Raw genomic sequence first — 21,695 nt, 5'->3', positions numbered from 1 at the left:
CATCACACTAAACTGTTGCTAAAAGATGCTCTCTCTGTAAAGTTCAAGTATCTTTGGATCGGCCGTGTGTGCCTACAATCTGAGCGCAATTAACGATGCCTTCGAGGGTGCCTTTAAGGTGCAGGACCACACGAATGCCGCCTGGGAGACCGTGAATACGCCACAGCGCAGTCAATTCCAATGCGCAAGCGGTGCTAGCGGTGCCGCCGAATTTGGTCGTTTGCTGGAGAGCTCACGTTACCAGCTCATGGATCAGGCCGTTCAACCGATTGGCGCCGAACCCTTGTATCACTCTAGGCTGGAGCGCTTCAAGCACATTGCGCTGGATGTGGTGCAGACCAAGACAGAGCAGCTGCATGTGCTCTTCGTCTCGAGCAGCGGTAATCACATCAAGAAGCTAACTGTGAAATATGGCAAGGAACAGGACAAGGCTCAGACATGTCTTGTGGAGCTGTGGCAGGCAGACGATACGGGTAGCACGGCCTTGCTGCACATGTCGTTCCTCAAGGTGACCGAATCCTTGTATCTGGGCACGGATCTGGCGCTCACACGCATTCCCGCCCAGCGTTGCAGTCGTCACGTGTCGCAATCGAGTTGCTTCAATGCCATGGATCCATATTGCGGCTGGAACGAGCTTGTCGAGCGTTGCACGCCACTCGATCCGACCGTGCAACAGCCTTGGCTGCAGCCCAGCACCTTTAGTTGTCCCGTGCTCAATGCACCCATCGATGGCGGCTGGTCCGCCTGGTCGGAGTGGCAGGATTGCCAGCAGCACGAAGAGCCGGACAGCAACTGTTTGTGTAGGCAGCGCAACTGCAACAATCCGCAGCCACAGCACGGTGGCGTCGGCTGCGAGGGCATCAGCACACAGGTGACGAACTGCACCCAGCATGGCGGCTGGACGGATTGGTCGGCCTGGTCGCCCTGCTCCCAAAGCTGTGGCATTGCCGTGAAGACGCGACGACGCAGCTGCGGCAATCCACGTCCCGCGCATGGCGGTCGCATGTGCCTTGGCTCGGAGCATGCCGAGATGTACTGCAGTCATCTGCCGCCGTGCCCAGTGGCCAAGCCACAGGCTGTGGATGGTGCTTGGGGTCCGTGGGGTGAGTGGAGCGAGTGCAGCGCGCAGTGCGGCGGCGGTTTTCGCATGCGACGTCGCGAATGTGATGATCCTAAGCCGTTGAATGGAGGTCTGGATTGTCCGGGTTGTCGCTTGGACTACGAGGACTGCAACATGCAGAGTTGCGCCGAGGTCCGCAAGTTTAGTTCCTGGACACCTTGGCTGACAGCAAGCGCTGGCAATGCCACCGAACCACAGGTGGAGAAACGTTATCGCTACTCCTGTCGGGCCACAACTGCTGATGCCAGCTCGGTGAAGATTAATATGGTCAAGGAAGAGACACGCAATTGTCGCGCTGATGGCAGCTGTCAGCGAATGAATGAACACGAAGCGAACTCGGAGTCAGACTCGGACTGGTCGCCTTGTAGTGTCAGTTGTGGTGGCGGCAGTCAGCATCGTCAGCGTGGACGCAATCTTCAGAATCGCGCCTGCAATCTACAGCCGTGTCCCACGGATGCCGAGCAACAGCCAGACAACAGCATCGACACACAGCTGGAGCACGAATGGAGCTGCTGGTCAGAGTGGTCGAGCTGTTCGGTCAGCTGTGGCCTGGGACTGCGACGACGTACCCGAAAATGTTTGGGTGGACACGAGCGACTCTGTGCGGGACGTGCGATCGAGGAGCAAAAGTGCGAACAGGTGCCCTGCGAAGGTAAGTCTTCAACTCCTCCAATTAGTTTCCACAATTACCCTTTTGCTGTCTTTGCAGACTTTCTGGGCTGGAGCAAATGGAGCGAGTGGTCTGCGTGTTCCAGCGATGGTATTCGACTGCGCCATCGTCGCTGCGAAGTGGAGCAGCCTTCGGGCTTAGAATGCCGAGGCGCCGAGTTCGAGAAGACCGCCTGTGTGCCCGGCGAATGCGATGGTAAGTTCTGCATGCGAAATAAATTTAATATTTAATATTATTATTAACTGGAAATTTACTTTACAGAAGTGCAAACTGGGTCAAGCGCCACCCTGCCCGTCGTCATTTGTGTATTGTTGCTATTTACAGCGGGTTGCTGCCTGGTCACCTATCATCTGACGCGACGTCGCTTCCTGCTTAGCGTGGAGGAGGCGCTCAACAAGACGACTACGACGACGGCTAGCTTCGACACGTATCCCAATCAGTATTCCAGCCTGCCCACCAAGGATGTAAGTCAATAAAATTGAAACGAAACCAATTCAGATAATAATTTATGCTAATCCTTGCAGTATTATGAGCAGCGACCCAAGCGTCAGAGCAGCTTCCGCATGCCGGCCAAGACCAGTAATATTGGCAACGGGACGCTCAATCGCAACAACATGCATCACAACAACACGCCCAAGGTGTTGGCCAAGACCTACAATGACTGTGAGACGGGCACGCTGAAACGCCAGTCGGCGCTCAACAATTGTCGACAGCAGAACATTGACGATGAAAAGTTTTAGCCAAGCATCTAACAGTCATTATTGATTTACGGATGTGATTCCCCCAATATTAGTGCCATTGTTGCCTGCCTGAATTCAAGTGTTATACTGACAACGAATGTCTTTTGCACAGTGCTTGCAAAAAGTTCCTTCTCTGACTCATATTGAGTCGTTCGATAAGTTATATGCATACATATGTACATACAAAGATATGTATATCAGATCTATGTTCTATGTTCTCGTTTAGATAGATTTTATCAAGCAATACGTAATATTTTGTACAAAATTCAAATGTTTGTAAAGTTTTGTTTTATATTTTCTAAATTTCATTTCCAAATCACATACTACTTTAAGTCGCATTATTCTAATTGTAATCTGGTTTTTAGAATCATATGTAAGGCGAGACTGAATGTTAAATTTCTTTAGATATTTGCGCCCATCCCAAAATTAATGCCATGCAAGCAAAATCGAGAAACGTATAATTTATCATCTTGTAAAGTTCAATACGCTAAGATAGTATATAAGCCAATCAATGTGCAAATTGCATTTTTTATAAAATATATTTAAAAAAAAATACCTACGTTTATTTTACTAACCAACTTGTTGCTTTTGATTTTTTAAAACTTTATATGTTTCGGAGCTTAAAGATATGAAGCTTATGGCTATGCAGAATCAACAGGTGTTTACTTTGTACAGCGCACCAAGAAATGTATTTAATAATTTCTTTAGTACACAGTAATTCAAAATAAAGCTTCAAAAATTAATATAACACACACAACATTAAATATTACATATTCATTGCAGCTGTTACTTTAATTGTTTTTGTTTTGAAGCATTACAAACTCTGAACAGCTGACTACCAAGCGATAATATCGACCCCGGGCTAAACGATGAATTTGTCACAGGTTTCCTTTTCGAGTAATGTAACTCCATTTAACAATATTGAAAGTAAGCTGTTTTACATCACTTGCACAAGACAAATTAATGGAATTATTTATGCGATATCAAATATTTAGCTCCATCCATATATGTGAACTTAATATAAAGGATTTAATTTTTGAAAACGATTGAAGCGTTGACTCGATATTTTTATATCGATAATTGACTCAAAATTTGTCGGCGCGAACTAGTTCAGTACTGAACAGTGACGCTTGCAAGTTGCAGCCCTGTTGATTTTCATATGAGAATAATAACAACATTGAAAATAGGTGAAATTGAAAGAAGTAAACAAATACAATGGAATCTTGTCGTATTTGCATGGGTAACACAGATGTCGAGGTGGATCTGTTTACAAACCAGCCCTTGTATCATATGGAAATGACGCTGTTGGACATGATAAACGAGATTGTCGATTTGAATATACAGTGCGACAAACTTCCTCGAAAAATCTGCACAACGTGCGTTTCGGATGCTCAAGTCGCCTTTCGATTCAAACGAAATTGCGAGCGCAGTTACAATGTTTTTAAAGCTCTAATTAGAGACGAGGGCTCAAATGATGGAGGAGAAGCCAACAGCGATGCTCCACACAATCAAACAAACTTCTTGGACGATAAGGAATGGAATCCATCATCGTATGATACAGACATAATCGTCAAAACAGAACCTAGCTTGGAGCTTTATGTCGTCAATGAAATGGTAAACGATGCACCTGACTGGGAAAATGACTTTGTGGAAGACAATCAAAGGGATTTATCGCTACAAGATCGAAATGTAATTGTAAAAATGGAGGAAGATGCTGTGATTAACATTTCAGACGACGAAGATGGTAAGTTCATTGGAAATTTGAATAACAGTGGTGAAGAGCATACTGACGTTAAAAACTCACCTCATGTGAATGCAATAGAAAATTCAAAAGCTGCCGTTCCTAAGCGGGGTCGGGGTCAGGGTATAGAAGTCTCTTACAAATGCACCTTCTGCGATCTGACATTCGATCATCACATGACTTTAAAGAAGCATCTGTGCCACAAATCGTACATTCGTTCGAAAGTTCTAAGGATTCACATACAAAAGATTCATCTTGATGAAAAATTCCAGTTGCCCAAGGTCCTATTCACGCGACCCGTTGCTACACCAACATATCAAGCTCCATAGTAAGGACAATCCATTCCAATGCGACTTATGCGACATTCCTTTTCCCAGCCAACCATAAAAACATAGACGTATACATGTTAATGACCGAAAGTACAAATGTAGCCAATGCCATAGGGCTTTTTCCACCAAGCCAGATCACACGGGTCACATGCGTCGCCACAACCCTTTGCAAAGGATTTTAAAAAAAGGTTCAAATTGTATCAGTCAGTGTCCATATACATGTTGTAGATATGTCAATTCTGAATTCATAATATGCGGTTTCTTGCGTAATTTTAATTATTAGGGAGCAACATCTTGATCAGTAATGCAGAACTGCTAGAAGTGTGGCGTAAGCAAGGGAGATTTTGCGAGAAACGAAATGCAATATACGCTTTCATAACAAAAAAATATTGATGACAGCGTTTTGGAAAAAGATGTTCTTTATTTAAACGGTAAAGCCAAAACATTCTCTGCAAATTTATGGCGAAATTGGCAAAAAATGCTTTAGGAAATTGGATACGTTTAAAAACAGATATTCGAATTGGATGGAGGGTTACATGACCCTTATTTTAACTAGAGAAGAAGCCAGAGGAGAGGAAACAATAAGACCAGTGGGACGTCCAAACGTCAAAGATGGCAAGCAGCTGACCTCTCCGCGGCACAAAAACATAACGCAAGGTTGCAGACTCAAGCGGCAAACATAGCTGCTCGTAGGTGCGGGCTTGTTGATCTTGCTGTCATATTAAGATTACTTGCGTTAAACCCTGGAAAAACCGTTACTATTTGCAAAATGATAAACAAGCCCGAGGTAAAGCTTTTGCGATCTTCCTCTGAAGAGGCACGAAGAGGCTCCACCATGCAAGGAAAAACAGCCGAACTAACAACCTTAGAGATGTTTTCCACAGAGGAATGGATACTTCCGACCCCATAATCTCATTCTTAAATTTGAAAAGGCGGATCCAAAAACACAAGAGACTTGCTTTACCAGTAGAAGTCATCATGGACGAAATTTGCGGGATGCATTTGAAATAGGACATTCATCGTGTGTTCCAAAATTGGGTCTCTAACTTGAAAAATGCTTTAGATATTCGTTTTTTTTTTTTCGATTTCTGTGGGCGGAGGGCAATGCGTTGACACGCCCACTTTTCTCAAATACCTTCCTATAGTAATAACCTTCGTTATACATTTGGCATTTAAAAATTTTGATAATTTAAAAAGTTTTAATTTTGACTTTAAACTGAACAAGCTTGCTTTTGTCCAGCATTTAATCAAACTGTCACATCTCAAGATCGATGAATTATATTATGTTTTCCATACAAATATAATCGAAAAACAAATGTTGGCAAATTGGGAATGAATGCCATGCCATAGCACTATAGAAAATTTGATCACTTTTCAGGCAAAAATTCATTTTTTGAAAGTTGGCAGATTGAACTAATTTTAGGTGCATGTACAATGTAAACGCGTGTTTACAATAGATCATTCATCAATGTTGCATACCAGAATTTTCGATAGATGGCGCCACCTTAACAATAATACAGATGATGTTGGAATTGCAATTCACGTGCTTTTGCACATTGCGTTTTTCTTTTAGTTTCATTTGTGAAAAGTTACAAGTTAAGCACACTTTTAACCCTTATCCGTGAAATTTTCATTTTTAGAATGTAATCTCAATTTGCCCAACGTTGAATTGTTTGGTAAATGGCTAGAAGCAAATGGGAAAAGCGAAAGGAAAGATGCACTTTTTCAATTTATAAAAGCGGCTATACCAGAAGAGGAGCATAATGATATTGTTAAAAATACAACCAAAAAAGTTTTCTACCGCATAAATTTAATGTGGACGTCCTGCCATAGAAATTCAAAACACGTCCAGCAAAAGTATGGTGCTTGGATGAATAACCAAACGATCATCAGAATAAAGCGTCAGAAAAAATAGACTTTTCCTTCAGAAGTATTCAGTTTATTAGAATGCTCATTAAATTCGAAAGAAGATATGGAGAATGAGAGCAGCTTTTTGAATACTGATCTACTTCGGGATTCTATTAATTTGAAAAGCGAAGAAGTTTTATAGGTATGTATAGAAAATATATTACTTAAAATATATTAAAAATTGTGCTTTATTACAGGGCTGCAGCAGGACGAAATATGTAGTAAACACTTTGTAACGAAAGATTACCGAAACAAGCAAATGAGAAGAATACAAAATATTGATAAAAGAAATTAACTTTTTGTATAACCCAATTCTTCTAATTTGTTGGGATTAACAATAAAAACGGTAGCCGACCTTAAACTGAGCAAGCTTGCTTTTGTCCAGCATTTAATCAAACTGTAACATCTCAAGATCAATGAAATTTATTATCTTTTCCATACAAATATAATCGAAAAACAAATGTTGGCAAATTGGGAATGAATGCCATGCCATAGCACTATAGAAAATTTGATCACTTTTTTAGGCAAAAATTCATTTTTTGAAAGTTGGCAGATTGAACTAATTTTAGGTGCATGTACAATGTAAACACGTGTTTACAATGGATCATTCATCAATGTTGCATACCAGAATTTTCGATAGATGGCGCCACCTTAACAATAATACAGATGATGTTGGAATTGCAATTCACGTGCTTTTGCACGTTTTTCTTTTAGTTTCATTTGTGAATAGTTACAAATTAAGCACACTTTTAACCCTTATCCGTGAAATTTTCATTTTTTAGAATGTAATCTCAATTTGCCCAACGTTGAATTGTTTGGTAAATGGCTAGAAGGAATTGGGAAAAGCGAAAGGAAAGATGCACTTTTTCAATTTATAAAAGCGGCTATACCAGAAGAGGAGCATAATGATATTGTTAAAAGTACAACCAAAAAAGTTTTTTACCGCATAAATTCAATGTGGACGTCCTGCCGTGCAAATTTACAACGATTCCATCGCAAGCATGGAGTTTGGATGAATAACCAAACGATCATCAGAATAAAGCGTCAGAAAAAATAGACTTTTCCTTCAGAAGTATTCAGTTTATTAGAATGCTCATTAAATTCGAAAGAAGATATGGAGAATGAGAGCAGCTTTTTGAATACTGATCTACTTCGGGATTCTATTAATTTGAAAAGCGAAGAAGTTTTATAGGTATGTATAGAAAATATATTACTTAAAATATATTAAAAATTGTGCTTTATTACAGGGCTGCAGCAGGACGAAATATGTAGTAAACACTTTGTAACGAAAGATTACCGAAACAAGCAAATGAGAAGAATACAAAATATTGATAAAAGAAATTAACTTTTTGTATAACCCAATTCTTCTAATTTGTTGGGATTAACAATAAAAACGGTAGCCGACCTTAAACTGAGCAAGCTTGCTTTTGTCCAGCATTTAATCAAACTGTAACATCTCAAGATCGATGAAATTTATTATCTTTTCCATACAAATATAATCGAAAAACAAATGTTGGCAAATTGGGAATGAATGCCATGCCATAGCACTATAGAAAATTTGATCACTTTTTTAGGCAAAAATTCATTTTTTGAAAGTTGGCAGATTGAACTAATTTTAGGTGCATGTACAATGTAAACACGTGTTTACAATGGATCATTCATCAATGTTGCATACCAGAATTTTCGATAGATGGCGCCACCTTAACAATAATACAGATGATAAAAGCAGCTGTTTGAATTGTAATTCACGTGCTTTTGCACATTTTTCTTTTAGTTTCATTTGTGAATAGTTACAAATTAAGCACACTTTTAACCCTTATCCATGAAATTTTCATTTTTAGAATGTAGCCTCAATTTGCCAAACATTGAATTGTTTGATATATGGCAAGAAGCAATTGGGAAAAGCGCAAGGAAGGATGCAATTTGGAAATATATAAAAGCGGCTATACCAGAAGAGGAGCATAATGATATTGTTAAAAGTACAACCAAAAAAGTTTTTTACCGCATAAATTCAATGTGGACGTCCTGCCGTGCAAATTTACAACGATTCCATCGCAAGCATGGAGTTTGGATGAATAACCAAACGATCATCAGAATAAAGCGTCAGAAAAAATAGACTTTTCCTTCAGAAGTATTCAGTTTATTAGAATGCTCATTAAATTCGAAAGAAGATATGGAGAATGAGGGCAGCTTTTTGAAAACTGATCTACTTCGGGATTTTATTAATTTGAAAAGCGAAGAAGTTTTATAGGTATGTATAGAAAATATATTACTTAAAATATATTACAAATTGTGCTTTATTACAGGGCTGCAGCAGGACGAAATGGGTAGCAAACACTTTGTAACGAAAGATTACCGAAACAAGCAAATGCGGAGAATACGCAACATTGACAAACGTAATTAACTTTTCTAATCTGTGCGGATTAACAATAAAAACAGTAACTGACTTTGAACTGAGCAAGCTTGCATTTATGCAGAATTTATCACGATTTGAATTATCACAGCCTCAAAGTATGCTACGAAAAATGAATCTGCTGCACATTTTGTAACTATTTATAAATTACAAAAATGATCCTATCTCGGGCACATCGTTTCGCTTTCGATTCGTAAGGATGAAATCTATCAATTGGCATCAAACAATTATGGGGTTATCTAAGAATCCAACACTTGTAAAATTTCGGCGTCAGGGCGAGGAAAAAATCGTTAAAATCGTAAAATCCTGGGTAGCTCGGAAAGTAACAGGACGATTTAAATGTCCTTTCGCCAGTTGATAGTCCTAATTAAAATATATTGTTTGACACTTATATCAGCTTGATCCTGCCAAGGACTCCAGAGATATGACTAGTTTTCTGTATACAATAAACTTGTTTTATTTTGGCCGTTTGAAGGACTTTTAAGGACATTTTTATATATTCTGTATTTTTGTGTTAATATCTGTTAATTTGGAAAAGGACATCCAAATCGTCCTGAAAATGGCGAAGTTACAGTGGAAATTTGAAATTTTTGACTATTTTTGCGTGCCACCCCCTTGAAAAATTGTTCGTTCATTTTTTTGGTTTAGTTCTGAAAATCCTTGAATGCCAAGCGATAGTGTTGGTACGTATGATCACAAAAATGCATGTCCTTTTGAAATCCGTAAGGATCCTGCCAAATTATAACTATAAATTTCGAAGGAAATAATTGTCAATGTGAGTTGCTTAGTAGCGCCATCTATGGTTTGGTGTTCTGTAATGTTTGGTATTATCGCACCCTCAAAGTATGCTACAAAAAATTAATCTGCTGCACGTTTTGTAATTATTTACAAATTACAAAAATGATCCTATCTCGGGCATATCGTTTCGCATTTTGACAGAAATAGTTGCATTCGATTCGTAAGAACGAAATCTATTAATTGGCATCAAACAATTATGGGGTTATCTAAGAATCCAACACTTGTAAAATTTCGGCGTCAGGGCGAGGAAAAAATCGTTAAAAACGTAAAATCCTGGGTAGCTCGGAAAGTAACAGGACGATTTAATGTCCTTTCGCCAGTTGATAGTCCTAATTAAAATATATTTTTGACACTTATATCAGCTTGATCCTGCCAAGGACTCCAGAGATATGACTAGTTTCCTGTATACCAAAAACTTGTTTTATCTCGGCCGTTTGAAGGACTTTTAAGGACATTTTTATATATTCTGTATTTTTGTGTTAATATCTGTTAATTTGGAAAAGGACATCCAAATCGTCCTGAAAATGGCTAAGTTACAGTGGAAATTTGGAATTTTTGACTATTTTTGCGTGCCACCCCCTTGGAAAATTTTTTGCTAATTTTTTTAGTTTAGTTCTGGAAATCCTTGAATGCCAAGCGATAGTGTTGGTACTTGTGATCACAAAAATGCATGTTCTTTTGAAATCCGTCAATATTATACCGAGTTGTAGAAAAAAATATTTTGTTTTTAAGCGCATAACATTATAATTTGTAGTAATTTTATAACATTTCGCAGTCGGACACAAATATTTAATTATTTAAATAATGACAAATAATTAAACGCAAATAGTTTCACAATTCATAATTATTTAATTATTCAAGATAAACTTAAGTGAGTAAGGTCGATTACAACTAGTTTATACATGCGTAAAGAAAATGAATAGTACAAATTAATTTGTAAAATTAAAACATCCAAAGGCAATAAATAGATGAAAGTAGTTAAGGACTAAAAGCTAATTACATACAATACTTGTATAATTAGAATAATGATTATGATTGTGATTCGATTGCGATAGGACGAGTAGAATAACAATAACGCCGAGGACATTTACAAATCGGTTATCTCTTGCTGAGATTCGTAGACACTCGCTGCTGCTTCCGCTCCCGCTCCGGCATTGATTAATTTGCCGGCAACAGTTTGATCTTCGATGGTAATGCGCGTGAGCAACTCGGCCTGAATGCGCTTAAGGACTTCGACGACCTCGCAAAGGACACCGCTCTGTGCTGCCTGTTGCATGGCATCGTTGGCATCGACTAGCGCCTCGTTGAGTGCACCCAACTCCATGCGCGCCTTGGCCCGAGCATAGTAACCCTCATAGCTGTGAGGTTTCTGGAGAATCGCTTGCGTGGCCAAATCTATGGAGGCGTCAAGTTCCTGTAAACCAAATAGATAGATTAATATATAAATATATTAATACAATAGAAAGTGAATGTTCCTTACATTGAGTTTTCGCTTGCAACGCGACAGATTCAGCAGCAGATTGGTGCGCAGCTGGGCAAAGACCGCATTCCTTTCAAGCAGCTGCTCAAGACCGGAGATCTTTCGCAGGGCATATTGATAGCGATGTGCCGCATCCTGGAAACGATTCTTGCGATACAGCACATTGCCATCCTCCAGCAGTTTGTTCAGCAGCACCACCAATATCTCCGGCTTGCCCATGGCCATGCTCCAGGTGGTTGGTCCCAGCTTGGCGCCCTTGCGCAGAAACACCTGAACCGCCTGGATGTTGCGGCAGGCAATCGAACGATCCAAGGGTCGCATGCCATGTACATCAATGTGCTCTAGATTGGCCCCTTGCTCCAGCAGATACAGCACCAAACTGGCTGCGCCCTGATACGCTGCCAGATCCAGAGCAGTGCGACCATTGTGATCCTCGTGCTGACGATTGCAGCCGTGCTCCACGAGGCATTTCGTCGCTGGCAAATGGCCCCGTAAACAGGCCCAGCTCAGCGCCGTGAAACCCTCGTGATCCTCGGCCTCCAGTGCAGCGCCACGTGCCAGCAGCAGCTCCAACAGCTCCAAATGTCCCTCCTCAGCGGCAATCATCAGCGGAGTCTTGCGCGTCTGTCCCAGTGGCTCATCGAGCAGAGCGCCCCGCTGCAGCAGCTGCTCCACAACACTCCAGTGACCCTCCTTGACGGCCAGCCACAGCGCTGTGTAACCCTGACGATTGCGTGCATCAATTTGTGCACCGCGCGACATCAAGATGTTGACAGCATCCACACAGCCATGTCGCGCGGCAGCGGTCAAAGCGAGCTCTCCACTGCTCGGTTCCAGGCCGTTCACATCAACACTGAGATCGTTTAGCTCGTGCTCGTTGAGATCCAGGAGATCCTCAAGGATTTTGACATGTGCCTGCGCTGCAGCGCCAATCAGTGCCTGCTGCAAAGCCAACGAACGTCCCACGTCCTGGGAGCGTGCGCGCGGCGACCAGTCGCAGGCGAGCAGATATTGCACCACACTCAGATGCCCCATGCGTGCGGCATGCACCAGAGCACAGCGTTGTGTGGTGTCCAGCTGACCCAGGCTGCTGCCAGCGGCCACCAGGCGACGCACCACATCGCAATGTCCACGCATGGCGGCCAGAATGAGAGCCGTGCAGCCTTGGCTGTTGGTTAGACCAACATCGGCGCCGAACTCGAGTAGGAGACTGACCATGGGCAAGATGCCCTCGTGGGCGGCAATGCAGAGAATGGGCGCATCGCCCATGTAGTCGGTGCGATGATCAGGTGAGGCTCCAGCCAGCAGCACCAGACGCGACACCTTCACATTGGGACTGTAGACGTTGCGCAGAGCGCCAAGTGCCGCCGAGATGTTGTCCGCTGCGCCGGCTAGCCAATAGGACTGCAGATCGCGGGGCGAGAGTGCCGCTTGGCTGCTGCTGTAGAGATGCGCCTTGAGCATGTGATGGCCCAACTCGAGTGTCAGCTGCGGCTGCAGCGGCGCCTGCAGTCGCGAGAGGCGAAAGGCGATACCGGCATGACCGAGTCGTGCATCGCATAGGAATTTGCTGGATTCGCCCTCGTCGCGTCGCATCAGCCACTCGCGTAGTGAGCTGTGAAAGAACATGTACGTGTTGTCCAGGCGCTTGATGAGGAAACCGTCGAGCAGCTTGAAGCGTTGCATGAACTGCGGCCAGCTGAGCGGCTCCTGACCATGATGCAGTGCCTCCATGCTGTAGTAGATCTCATCGAGCGTCAGTGGATACAATGCAGCCAGGCAGACATTGAGAATGGGTGCCGTTTGCTCGAAGCTGCGTGCGGTGGGAAAGCGCAAATTGAAGTGCAGCAAAAAGATCTGGGCCAGCGAAACGGGCAGCACCTTATAGCTGGATGATTTGACCACCAGCTGTCCGCGCGAGATCAGATCCAGTATTAGCTTGGCATACAACATAGAGCCACGACTCAGCGACTGCAGATGCGTCACAAACTTGGCCTGCGACTGCGCCAACTGTCCCCCAATATTGTGCTGTATCTCGGGACAGTGCGCGATCCGGGCATTGATGTAGTCCAACATGTCCTGCTGCAGTGTCTGACTGCTTGCCCAGCTGTCGAGTGTCAGCTGCGTGTAGCTGGGCGCCTTGACCAGCTCCAGCATCTGGGTGCGCACGGTGGCCACCAGTTTGAGCCAGGCGGGAAAATGCGGCGTTAGCTGTGCCAGAAAACTGGCAATCGTGTGTCCATGATCGGGTCGATGGTATTCCGCCTCGCACAGTGCATCCACAAGTATGACCGCAACCTTGGCGGGTATTTTTCCAGCACGATGCAGTTGCGCCAGTGGCTCCAAGATGGCCAGACGCATCACACGCTCCGCATCCGCAATGCACTCGCGCACACTCAGTATATCCTGAAGATGCGGTTCCGATAGTAGATAATCCCGATATGCCGTTAGCTGCGGTGCTTGACAGAGCTGGGCGGCTAGCGAGTGCACAAAATCGGGCACCTGGCAGGTGAGATTCGCATCGGACTGACAGAAGTGATAGCCCACCATGTGCGAGGCCAGACCGCGCATGCGTTCATTCTGTACGCCCAGCTGACTGTAGATGGCATCCACATCCTCCTGCTGTTGCATCTGACGCCGTCCGAAGCACGAGTACTCCACTAACTGCAGGCAGAAGGCGGTCTTCCCGGTGCCCGGCTGGCCGTTGATGAGCACCACGCGCGTATCGGTGCCGAGCAGTATGTTCGAGAGCTGTTGCACCAGCCACTGGCGACCCGCATAGGGTGGATCCGGCTCCTGCAGCGGCACCTCGAAGAAGAGTGGCTTCAGCGCCAGTTGCACTGCTGCTAAAGCGGCGGCGGCAGCAGCACGTTTGCTCACAGCTCCAGCAGCACCTGCAGTTACTGCTGATCCTGCAGCGGCACCTCCGGCCACGCCTACTCCAGCGCCTACGCCTGCAACTGTGGGCTGGCCACGTGTTGAGCGACGTGCGGCTCCTTTGCGCGTCTTGGCCAGCGGCAGCGCTTCGTAGGCGTGCTCCTGCATGGAGCAGCCCATCTTAAATTTGCTGCACAGACTGAGGGCATCCTCCTTGGCATTCGAGGTGGCCACAGAGAGTTGGCTGCCACTGAGGACCCCAGCACAGGCGAGCGTCTGCTCCGGACTGATGTTGTGCGAAGAGCTGTTGCTGCTGTTGGCTGTGATGCAGCTGCTGCTGCTGATGTTGGTGGTGTTGTTGCCGCTGCTGCTTGTGGTGCTCGTCGAGTTGCCATTGTGATCGCTGCTGCTGCTGCTGTTACTGTTGCTGGTGCCGCAATTGCTGTTGTCGTTCAGCAGCAGACCGAGGCGAGCTCGCAGCTGATCCTTTTGCTGCTTCTCGTTGAGCAGCGCCTGCGAATGATGCTCAATGCCCAAGGTGTCGCTTCCTAAGGAAGAGAGTAAAGGTAAAGAATAAGATAAAATATGTGTAAGGGAGAGGAGTATTAAGATTTAATGTGGAACATTAACATGCAAATAAGACGGGTAAAGAAAAAATTCTTACATCAGAAATGAACAACATTTGTCATAGAAAAAAAATCGATTAACTCTCAAGGCGAAACATGTGAAATTGTTTTCAGCTGTTGATGTTGATTATTTGATGCAGCGCATTTGATTAAGTTATCAGTCGAAAATGAAAAACCAGTAATGGAATTATTTACTTCTTAATACATAGGATATTAATATTATAAAAATATAAATCGTATTTTGCAAATATGTTAATACCGAATAAAGCTCAATTAAGATAAACGAATTGTTGGACGTAAACTTAAAATTACAAAAAATTTTAGAAAAATATTGAAAAATAAAAGATAATTTTAAAAGACCGAACATAATGAAGTTTAGTGAGTATAATGTTAACGATCATGGTTATAGTTGGTCATTCTATAATCGACATTCGAACAAGGGAATCGGTAATAAATTTCATGCAAATAAGATGTGTGCACGAGAGAAGGAAATGGGGGCCATGCCTGCTAGATGATTGAGTCCTGCATCACTCGAGTTGGAGGAGTTAACGCTCCACAGTGACTTGATAAGGCACTTGATCGAGGTGCCTGCCAAGCTGAGGCGATTGAGGCGATTCTCGCTGTTGGCTCCGTGCTCCGTGGATGTTTTCAAATTGTTGTTGCTCACATTTTTGCGACGACGACGCGTCACTGCCGAGTCCGAGCACGTCGAAGTATTCAAGGCATTCGACTCCTTGCCACGATGATCTGAATGAAGGATTTGATGAAATGAAGTACAGAAAGTGGGAAGAGTGCAGTGCTAGAGGCATAGAGGCTAGCTAATGGAATCGAAGAGACTATTTTCCCAGCACCAGATTTGTGAAGAGTTGTCGTTAAAAAACTTACCGCCCGAGAGTATGGATGCTGTGTCCAGGGGACAACCGCCGTTGGAGGCAGTGCGTCGATGGCCGGTGAGGGCGCTGCGCAGATTCTTGTGATTGAAGAAACGGCGACGCGTCGGTGGCGTTGCAAATGCTGGTGTGGCATGCAACTCGCTGTACGGCAAGTGCAAGTTGTTGTTGTGTGCGATGTTATTGTTGCTGCTGCTCGTTTGCTGCTTGCCAAGCTGTTGTTGGTGATGTTGCAGCTGCTGCTGCTGCTGCTGCTGTTGGTGTTGGTGTTGATGGATGTCGACGGTGACGGTGTGTGTGTTGGCCCCAAAGCTTGTGGCATTGCCATTTGCAGCTGTTGCTGCTGCACGGGGCAACTTGCCAATGCTCGCATAACGGTGGTAATCCGGCGATTGCGAATCCTGGCGATGCTGCTGCAAGCATAAAACAAAACAAAAAATAAGCAGATGAAGACTTGAGAAATGAGTTGCACTTTGATGTATGTATATAAGATTGTGTGTGTGTGTGTATGTGTTTCTGCCCAGCTTTATCGACGATGAAAGTTCGCTGTGCCACATGCCACAAGCGGCGGCACGCGGTCCCCACAGCAAAGAGAACGCGAGCGTTGCATAGAAAGGCGTTGCACATCGATTAGTCATATGCGACTTGTCTTCGACTCTGCACTGAGCTCTGAAGAGACTTCCCTCTGGCTGCGGCAGGGAGTCACATCTCTCTGGGCGAACCAAGGTGCGCCATACCTAATCCCAAGCGATATTAAACCAAAGTCAGAGAAGATGAGAGAAATGGAAAGAAAGACAAGCTGCTGGATGTATTTAAACAAACGTAATGACCCACAAGAGAAGCAAAATAAAGAAATAATAAAGGGCATTATAATACAGGTAATGGGAAAAGGTGTGGGGAAATTGGGGAGCACGCAAGAAGCTAGGAATATTTAGTACACATAGATAAAGGAATAAATTAAGATAAAGAGGGAAATACAGTGTAAAGAAACTAATTTGATGAATAGAGAGCGAAATAAAAATAAGAACAAATGAAAGAAGAAAAGAATCAGCGAAACAGTCAGCGAAAAGCTGAAGCTAGTACATTAGGAATGCATTTTGCAAGCTGTCAAAAAAACTTGCTAAATTCAAAATTAAAATAATAGGAAGGTATTCTAAATATTTGAAAATAGTTATATTACTTCAAAGCTATTGCATTTAAATATTTGTTAGCTCTGAAATGTTGCAGCTGAGAAGAAGTCCAGTCTCAACCTACTCAAGCATGTTCGACAACCCACAATGGTCGATGATTATAATCATCATCATCTTCTTCTGTCTGCTCACACTGGACGCTGTTGTCTGTTTGTCTGTTCTCCTTTCCATCTCTCTTTCTCGCTCCTCTCTCTGTATTGTGTCGCGATCAGTGCGATTAGCTGGAGGTTCTGTTGGCGTAAGATCGTGCGCTGCAGTCGACGCCTTATCAAGCATCGTCTGCGTTGGCCGGACATCAGGAGCAGGCAAGTCAGACAAAAGTCCATTTTCATGCAGATGCAGCGACTGTCAAGTGTATTTAGTGGCCATACTCCAGCCTTGGTCTTAGTCATCCCAGACACAAACATACTGTTCGAGGAGTCAAGTCTGTCTGTCTGGGGGTTTCGTCTTAATGAACCGCAACTCATTTGGCGTCTGCTTTGCTTTCCTGACAGTCTATATTCCACAGACCACAGGCTAAAGGCTACAGTCTGCAGTCCGCAGCCTCTGAGGAGGCTCCAAAAATCGCAAACGTGTTTGGCAATTTGGCGACCAGAACCTGTTCCCTATTGTGTGGGATAATAGCTCGAAATTGGTTTGTTTCGGGCACACAAAGTTGCCAGAGTATAGTAATTGTGGCCAACTGGAAGAGGCTACAATTTTGGTTAGCTAACATTCCATTTAATTGAAAGTCAAAGATAGAGCAGATAAGGCCAGGATATTACGTGACCAGACGAGAGATAGTGAGAGAAAGAATGCTCTTGAAGAGTGGGTCTCAATTCTAGAAAGCTGCATGTCAGCTCCCACGGATGCCACTTCCCACTTCCGTTGTGGATGCGTGCCCGTTTTAAGTGCAGTCTACCCACTTGTCTAACCATCCGTCAGTGATGTCTGTTTATTTAGTTGCATCTGATTTGTCTCTTGCAGTCTGACGCCATTGTGGCGGGTTCTGTGGAAAGTCTGGCTATTAAGTTGCAGCAATTCAACGGCAATCGATTCCCCACACTCGATAAATGACCTATCGATAGACGGCGAGTGTAATTAAGTACCGGTTCGCCACGATCCATTGCGCGATTCGTTTCGAGCCAAAGAAAGGCTTTCTTTAAACTAGTTCGCTTGGAGTCTCTATCGCTATCTCGTGATTTCCTTTCCTCTTCACTCGCTTGTTGCTCGTTCGCTCACTCCTCGGAGTCTAGTGTCTTATCGTTGGCCACCCCGTGGTGGCTTTTTAATTGGCCACATCATTTTGATTAAGTTGTAGCTTGAAAATTAATTAACAAATTATGCCTGCCACTGCATTGCAAATTGAAATTTCTATAGAAAAGTGAAAATCACTTTTCAACTACACAATTTGCAGTTTTACTTGTCGTTGTACAACATTGTTGCTGTTGTCTTTGGTGGGAGATTGTGCATTTCAAGTATGTGTAGTATCATCATCTTGTAAGCATGCAAGTGCTTGTTAGTGGAAAGAGGTGTTGGAATGGGAATGTGACATTGCAAAACAGTAATAATTGATCCGATCCTTACACGAATATAGACAATGAAATTAATAGGTTTCCTATTTCCACTTTTAAAATGTGTGATCTGTGCTTAATATTGATAACGATTTTGTAAAAGTGAATATTCAAAATATGACCTGAAGAATAGCTTTTAATAAAAGCCAATAGGAATATTTTATTATTGCTGAAAAGCTAACTTTTTTAATAAGTAATGACATTTTGAATGATTTACTTATTTTTAGTTGGAATCTTTTATTCCTTTTTTAGAATTTGATATAGATCAAAAGACCGATAAAATTTTCTGCGCATAGTCTTCAAAACAATCACATTTCGATCTTGCCAAACCCTCATCGTATATTGTCAAACCTTAAGCTGAGACCGAAACGGAACAGAGACAACGGCTGGCAACCTTTCGCACTAAATGCCGAGTAGAACCAATTGGGCTTGGTTGGCGGAACCCCAAGGGGTCCTCGTTGCGCCAAAAGATCGCAGGTGTAATGCCAGCCGGTCGTCGATGTAATTGTAATATGACAAACTCGCATTAATTTGCTCAAAAATAAAAAAACGCTACAACAGCTGAAACACCGCAGTGTAAATACTCAATGAAACTTAATGAAAATACAAATTTATGTATTATTTTATTTTGCAATAATAAGTTAAATAATAATTTAATAATTTAAATTGGAAGTACAATTTGTTCTCCTAAACTTTTCTTTAAATATTTAAAATTCATAAAATTTATTTGCAGCTCTGTTTACATTTTGCATTACTGGATTGAGATACTCTTATTGTTAGTGTATAGTATGCATTAAAACAGAGGCTAAAACTCGAAGCTAAAGCTGAGGCCGCAATGCAATTACCGCAGCCATTTAATGATCGACTCGCCAGAGTCCGATCCGGCTGCAGTCGGAGACAGAGCTGGCAACAAGATTAATGGTTCATTCAAGAATTCGATTCGATTTTTGGACAAGCACCAAACAACAATAACAACAACAGCAACTACAGCAACATCAACAGGTTCATAATAATTTTTAGTCAACTTTTTTGGCGGCTGCAAAATATGAATAATATTGACAATTGGAATTGCTCGACTGCCAAATTACCTAGAAATCAGCCAATATTTGCTGAAGATATAATTTGAGGATTCTTATTTATTATTTAACATTTCTAATGGCCGAAAAAGTCAACATAAGTTATTTAAATAAATTAAATGTTCATATTATTTAAAGAGCATTGAAATCTTTAGTGAATTGATATTTATATTTTGACCGAAGTGCAAAAAAAATAAATCTATAAGTATTCAAGATACAATTGAATATAAAAATTTTCATAATGAGTAGAAATAAAAATGGTAAATTGTTCTTGAGTGAATTAAAGAATGGAAAATTTCAATACGTATTAAAAATAAATTTAATTGAATACCACATCCTCATATGTGAAATGGCGAAAGGGGATTTACTGCTGGTCATACCTTTATTTTTTGGGTGTAGGGTATAACTACATACTCGCATGTTTAGCTGCGGGCTAAAAGCAACAACATCAAAACAACAACATCGACACAACAACAACAGCAGTTATTGGAGGCAAGCTGGCGGTCCCAGACATGTTGACACCAGTTGAGACAACGACTTGGCCGCCATTTGATTGGGCTTGGCCCACAGTCACAGCAAGTTGCAGTTGCAGTTGCATTTTAGCCTAACTATAAGCTGATATTTTAGCAACACGACCACAAAGCGCGCTTAAAAATAATTGTTTAAATGTCATAAAAAATAGTAGTTACCGAAAACTGTTGAAATGGATGCCAATTCAAGGACTGTTTTCATTCATAGCGATCTTGTAGCTTAACGCTAATATGCATAATGTTTATAATCGCAAATTGTCGGTTATAAGCACCACAATATTATTCTATTTGAGCGCTCAAATTTCGACAGAGCCTCCAATTATGCTATGAGAATAAAAATTATACAACTTCTAGTATTAATTTGTGTAACAAGACAAAAAGTTAATTCGTGAACAGCAATGTCAAGAGAGTGTATCTGGCAAAATATATGAATTTTTGTATTTCTGAAGTGAGACACATTACAACTTAATTCTCTATCTCGCAACTCTGCATAGTTATAATTTCTAAGATCTGTAGTTGGACGAGTGTCTGTATGTGTGAAGGCCTGTATGTGTGTAGGCTTTCCTCCTACTAAATTTTACGCCCTCTCGACTATTCTAACAACTCTCTCGTGTTGTTAGATATGCTCTTTTTATCACTCTCTGATCTCTGTTACCGATTCTGAACTTCCTAATACATAATTGTCGGTCAGTGTTGATCGGTAAGCTAAATAAAACGAACGCTCGCAATACGTGTCATTTATAACATCATTTGCCTTTTATAGATCTTAATATTCAAACAGACAATAGCTGACTTGTAGAGCCACCCGAAAATTAAAGCAGTTGCCAATATATTCGAAATCTATTGGTAACTGCATTTCTGGGAACTAATAGTTCTGTTATTTTAGAGACAATCTTTAACGTTCTCGCTGGTGACAAAAGCTTAACAGCTAATATAGGTATTAGACCCTATTTCAATACTCATAATAATTCAATATTCGAAATTAATAGAAGAATCAAAATACTAAATTATTTATATAGTCCTTAGATATTTAAAGTTGTCATTATTAGAGCAGTTTAGACCGCAAAATGCAAGCAAAAACGCGTTTGTCGCTAGCAAACCGCCCACAATTCCTGCTGCTGATGTTGCATTTGCATTGAATGGAAACGCGTCGCGCTTGCTGCTTGTTGTGCTCACTTCTAGTACTCACTTCGCTTCCCGCTGCTGCCCTCTGCTGACACCTACTATTGGGCACCACGCGTGGCGCATTCGTCGCCGCCATTTGCCATTTTGGGGCCATTGTGTCTTGGCCGCGATTTGACCGCGTGGAGGAGGAACGAGGTGAGAGGGTCTCGGCAATGTTACGAGTACCCGCACTTGTGCTCGTAATCGTAATCGTAACCGTACTCACACTCACACTCAGACTCGCACTCGTATTCGTATTCGTATTCGCAATCGTAATCGTATTCAAGCATTCTATGCATTTGTTTTTTTATGAGAATTACTTGCGTTTAGCTTTGTAATTTATGCACTCGACTCCATTGGTTGTATCAAATTTCGATTGCCAAATCATTTGGAGCGAACATTATTTGCACAGTTACAGACTGAATGTGTGTGTGTGTGTGAGTGCATTCATTGTACTATAATCAAGGCAAAATTGTGGTGATATCAACGGCAGAGTTTTGGGTTCAAGTATTTGGTAATTTGAGTCCAAGTAGTTGATGGACTTGTCTGGGGCTTGGCCTAATCGCAAATGGGATTGCCATAAATAAATG

General features: G+C 42.5%; 3 protein-coding genes and 1 long non-coding RNA gene across 8 annotated transcripts in view; 3 read left to right on the top strand and 1 right to left on the bottom strand.

Annotated features, from left to right (window-relative positions):
- The window catches only part of LOC133840652 (semaphorin-5B), a 45,328-nt gene extending 42,246 nt beyond the window's left edge, over positions 1-3,082 (top strand). For both annotated transcript variants that reach the window (XM_062272601.1, XM_062272600.1), the window contains 4 exons: positions 43-1,772; positions 1,830-1,985; positions 2,052-2,254; positions 2,315-3,082. In XM_062272601.1, the coding sequence (XP_062128585.1) occupies positions 43-1,772; positions 1,830-1,985; positions 2,052-2,254; positions 2,315-2,530 (2,305 nt within the window). In that variant the 3' untranslated portion in view covers positions 2,531-3,082. The remainder of the gene's footprint in view (positions 1-42; positions 1,773-1,829; positions 1,986-2,051; positions 2,255-2,314) is intronic.
- A 591-nt stretch (positions 3,083-3,673) lies between these two features.
- LOC133845785 (zinc finger protein kipf-like) lies at positions 3,674-4,600 on the top strand. Its single transcript, XM_062280347.1, has 2 exons — positions 3,674-4,274; positions 4,353-4,600. The coding sequence occupies exons 1-2, from the start codon at positions 3,746-3,748 to the stop codon at positions 4,598-4,600; spliced, it is 777 nt and encodes a 258-aa protein (XP_062136331.1). The 5' UTR covers positions 3,674-3,745.
- Positions 4,601-5,841: 1,241 nt separating this feature from the next.
- On the top strand, positions 5,842-8,336 carry LOC133840653 (uncharacterized). Its single transcript, XR_009894203.1, has 4 exons — positions 5,842-6,650; positions 6,706-7,077; positions 7,291-7,700; positions 7,756-8,336. It is a non-coding gene; the product is annotated as an uncharacterized LOC133840653 (long non-coding RNA).
- A 2,237-nt stretch (positions 8,337-10,573) lies between these two features.
- The window catches only part of LOC133845617 (protein TANC2), a 62,651-nt gene continuing 51,529 nt past the window's right edge, over positions 10,574-21,695 (bottom strand). Inside the window, exons 4-7 of one of the 4 annotated variants that reach the window (XM_062280116.1) lie at positions 15,588-16,002; positions 15,207-15,449; positions 11,200-14,624; positions 10,574-11,133 (exon numbers count right to left, since the gene is read on the bottom strand). In XM_062280116.1, coding sequence (XP_062136100.1) covers positions 10,807-11,133; positions 11,200-14,624; positions 15,207-15,449; positions 15,588-16,002 — 4,410 coding nt within the window. In that variant the 3' untranslated portion in view covers positions 10,574-10,806. Of the gene's footprint in view, positions 11,134-11,199; positions 14,625-15,206; positions 15,450-15,587; positions 16,006-21,695 lie in introns of all 4 variants that reach the window. The other 3 variants (XM_062280115.1, XM_062280118.1, XM_062280117.1) reach the window with 3 other exon arrangements.

The sequence above is a fragment of the Drosophila sulfurigaster genome, chromosome 3, assembly GCF_023558435.1.
Source record: "Drosophila sulfurigaster albostrigata strain 15112-1811.04 chromosome 3, ASM2355843v2, whole genome shotgun sequence".
Taxonomy (NCBI): Eukaryota; Metazoa; Arthropoda; class Insecta; order Diptera; family Drosophilidae; genus Drosophila; species Drosophila sulfurigaster.
This window is presented reverse-complemented; position numbering and strand designations above follow the sequence as displayed.

What these genes read in the sequence shown, in the direction of transcription:
- LOC133845785 (XM_062280347.1), top strand. Translation starts at nt 3,746, where the DNA reads ATGGAATCTTGTCGTATTTGCATGGGTAACACAGATGTCGAGGTGGAT. An exon ending in CATTTCAGACGACGAAGATG is followed by an intron (nt 4,275 to 4,352) that starts GTAAGTTCATTG and finishes TGAATGCAATAG; the next exon opens with AAAATTCAAAAGCTGCCGTT.